This window comes from Octopus sinensis, unplaced genomic scaffold, assembly GCF_006345805.1.
Source record: "Octopus sinensis unplaced genomic scaffold, ASM634580v1 Contig18722, whole genome shotgun sequence".
NCBI lineage: Eukaryota > Metazoa > Mollusca > Cephalopoda > Octopoda > Octopodidae > Octopus > Octopus sinensis.
This window is the reverse complement of record NW_021835987.1, coordinates 5,001-7,500: the sequence shown is the minus strand read 5'-3', so window position 1 is coordinate 7,500 and position 2,500 is coordinate 5,001. Positions and strand designations below refer to the sequence as shown.

General features: G+C 38.8%; 1 protein-coding gene across 1 annotated transcript in view; it reads right to left on the bottom strand.

Annotated features, from left to right (window-relative positions):
* The window catches only part of LOC118761917, a 7,752-nt gene that overhangs the window by 2,868 nt on the left and 2,384 nt on the right, over positions 1-2,500 (bottom strand). The window contains exon 2 of the mRNA XM_036500122.1: positions 1,999-2,177. Within this exon, the coding sequence (XP_036356015.1) occupies positions 1,999-2,177 (179 nt within the window). The remainder of the gene's footprint in view (positions 1-1,998; positions 2,178-2,500) is intronic.

Here is a 2,500-nt window from a genome sequence, read left to right as displayed (position 1 = left end):
ACACACAAACGCACACACACACACAAACACACACACACACAAACACACACACACACACTGAGACACACACACACAAACGCACATACACACACACAAACGCACACACACACACAAACACACACACACAAACGCACACACACACACACGCACACACTGAGACACACTGACACACACGCAGAGTAAACAGTAAAGCATGTGGACCTTGGTGCCACTTGGACTCAAAGTTGAATTATTTTGTTATTCTTCTTGTGAGATGCCAAGTTCGAATAACAAACAAAGCTGTTAGACTAATGTTCACTCTCATCATTCTTTTGATCGAAACGAATTTGCATAACAGGCGAAATTAATGATTTTGATTGGCCTATCACCTAATCCGTATCTTGCTATAATAATAATAATGAAATTAATGTATACAGTGCTCAGGTGCACCACAACTTGTCAGAAAGTGCGTATAAAATATATGCAGTAATGTAGAAATGTCTGGAAAGCAAAGAGTGTATGAGTCAGACATAAATAATATTTTTATAAACAAACGCAGAAGTGGCTGTGTGGTAAGTAGCTTGCTTACCAACCACATGGTTCCGGGTTCAGTCCCACTGCGTGGCATCTTGGGCAAATGTCTTCTACTATAGCCTCGGGCCGACCAAAGCCTTGTGACTGGATTTGGTAGACGGAAACTGAAAGAAGCCCGTCGTAAATATGTATATATATGTGTGTGTGTGTGTTTGTGGTTGTGTGTCTGTGTTTGTCCCCCTAGCATTTCTTGACAACCAATGCAAAAGAGTAGAAGAGTAAACCCGAAAGGATTTGCGAGTTACGGAGAAAAAGCTACTATGGAAGGCTCATAGTATAATAACTGTACAATAACTCTATATAATATATATCATAATGATATTTAACCTCCGATTTTAAAGCGACAATTTTTGAATGTATATAAATGACCGAAAAATGATGAGCTAACCTCGGGCTGAGGTCATGTATTTCGCTCAAAACCGCATTGTTGATTAAAATTTCTTCATTTGTGTATTAAGGCTATTATTGGTTTCATTTAAGGGCGAATGTCTTAATATGTCAACAATTTTCCAAGCCGATTACCTGGAAGGAGGGTGTTCGTCTCCATTGTGGATGAAAACACGAAATATCTAGAGTAAAACATTCCATGAATTGACACATCTCCGCAATAAATACAGTGACGAAATAAATTTCAATTTTGAACTAGCCATGATCCATGACTGCTCTTGATCTGGGCTCTGACAGGTCCCTGGTTCGTCTGTTCCCACAAGGTTTTGTTTGTTACTCAATCTTGCCATCTCACAAGAAGAATGACAAACTAATTCAGCTTTGAATCCAAGTACCACCGAGGTCCACGTGCTTTACTTTCTGCCGAGCTCAATAAAACTTTTACCAGTCATGAATTGTAAGCTGATTTCATCGATTTTGTTTCCCATTTACTCATCAAACCCCAAAAGGAGATTCTTTTGTCTGTGATAATCTTTTCTTATTACTGCGGTTTGCCGCGGATAGAATTCTATTCAACATTGTTTCGCCTTCCTCATAAATCATTTTTGTAGGTCAAAAATGTAACAAGCAATTGAATTGATCTAAATATCTGTTAATCATTATTACTATTAATAATAAATCTTAGAGCGAGTTATAAACGGTAGCTACAACACACCGTAACGTATATTTGCCATTTAGATATGGCTAACCCCTAAGGTTGGATGCTACTGTAGTTTGTAGTCCCAGGAGGACACCTCCTTCCGCTGGCTATAGACACATTTTCTGTGCCCTATCAGTATTTGCAAAGTGAAGCCATCCTTCCCGTCTTTAACTTATGATACACACGGACTCGAGTTTCTGGGAGGTGTCCTCCTGGGGCTACAAACTACAGTAGCATCCACCCTTAGGGGTTAGCCATATTTAAATGGCAAATATACGTCACGATTATTACTATTATTATATATATATTAGTGTATGTGTATGCATACGGCTACGTACCTCATCAATTGGAAGATGTTCCCAGAAATCAAGGAAGGGATGTCGGAAGAAGTTAGGACAGAAGGTACCATTGCATTTGTCCACTTTCCAGGTTGAAGGACTTCCTATATTCAGGAATGAATTATAAATTTTCGAACCAGCTCTCATTGTTAGGGCATATGTTTTAATCCATTGTCTGTCTGAAATAAGTATAATAGTATTATTATAATTATTATTATTGTTATTTTTATTATTATTGTTAGTAGTAGTAGTAGTAGTAGTAGTAGTAGTAGTAGTAGTAGTAGTAGTAGTAGTAGTAGTAGTAATAGCAGCAGCAGTAGTAATAGTATTGGCTTCAAATCTGAATACCTGGAACATAATTTCGGCCATGAACTTATGCGCAGCCGCAGTAGTTCGGTATGGCGCTGGGATCCTTAACTGAACAGAGGAGGAGAGATAAGAGTTGGACAGGAAGACAAGGAAGCGTCTAATGATGCATGGAGGCCATCATCCACGTGCAGAC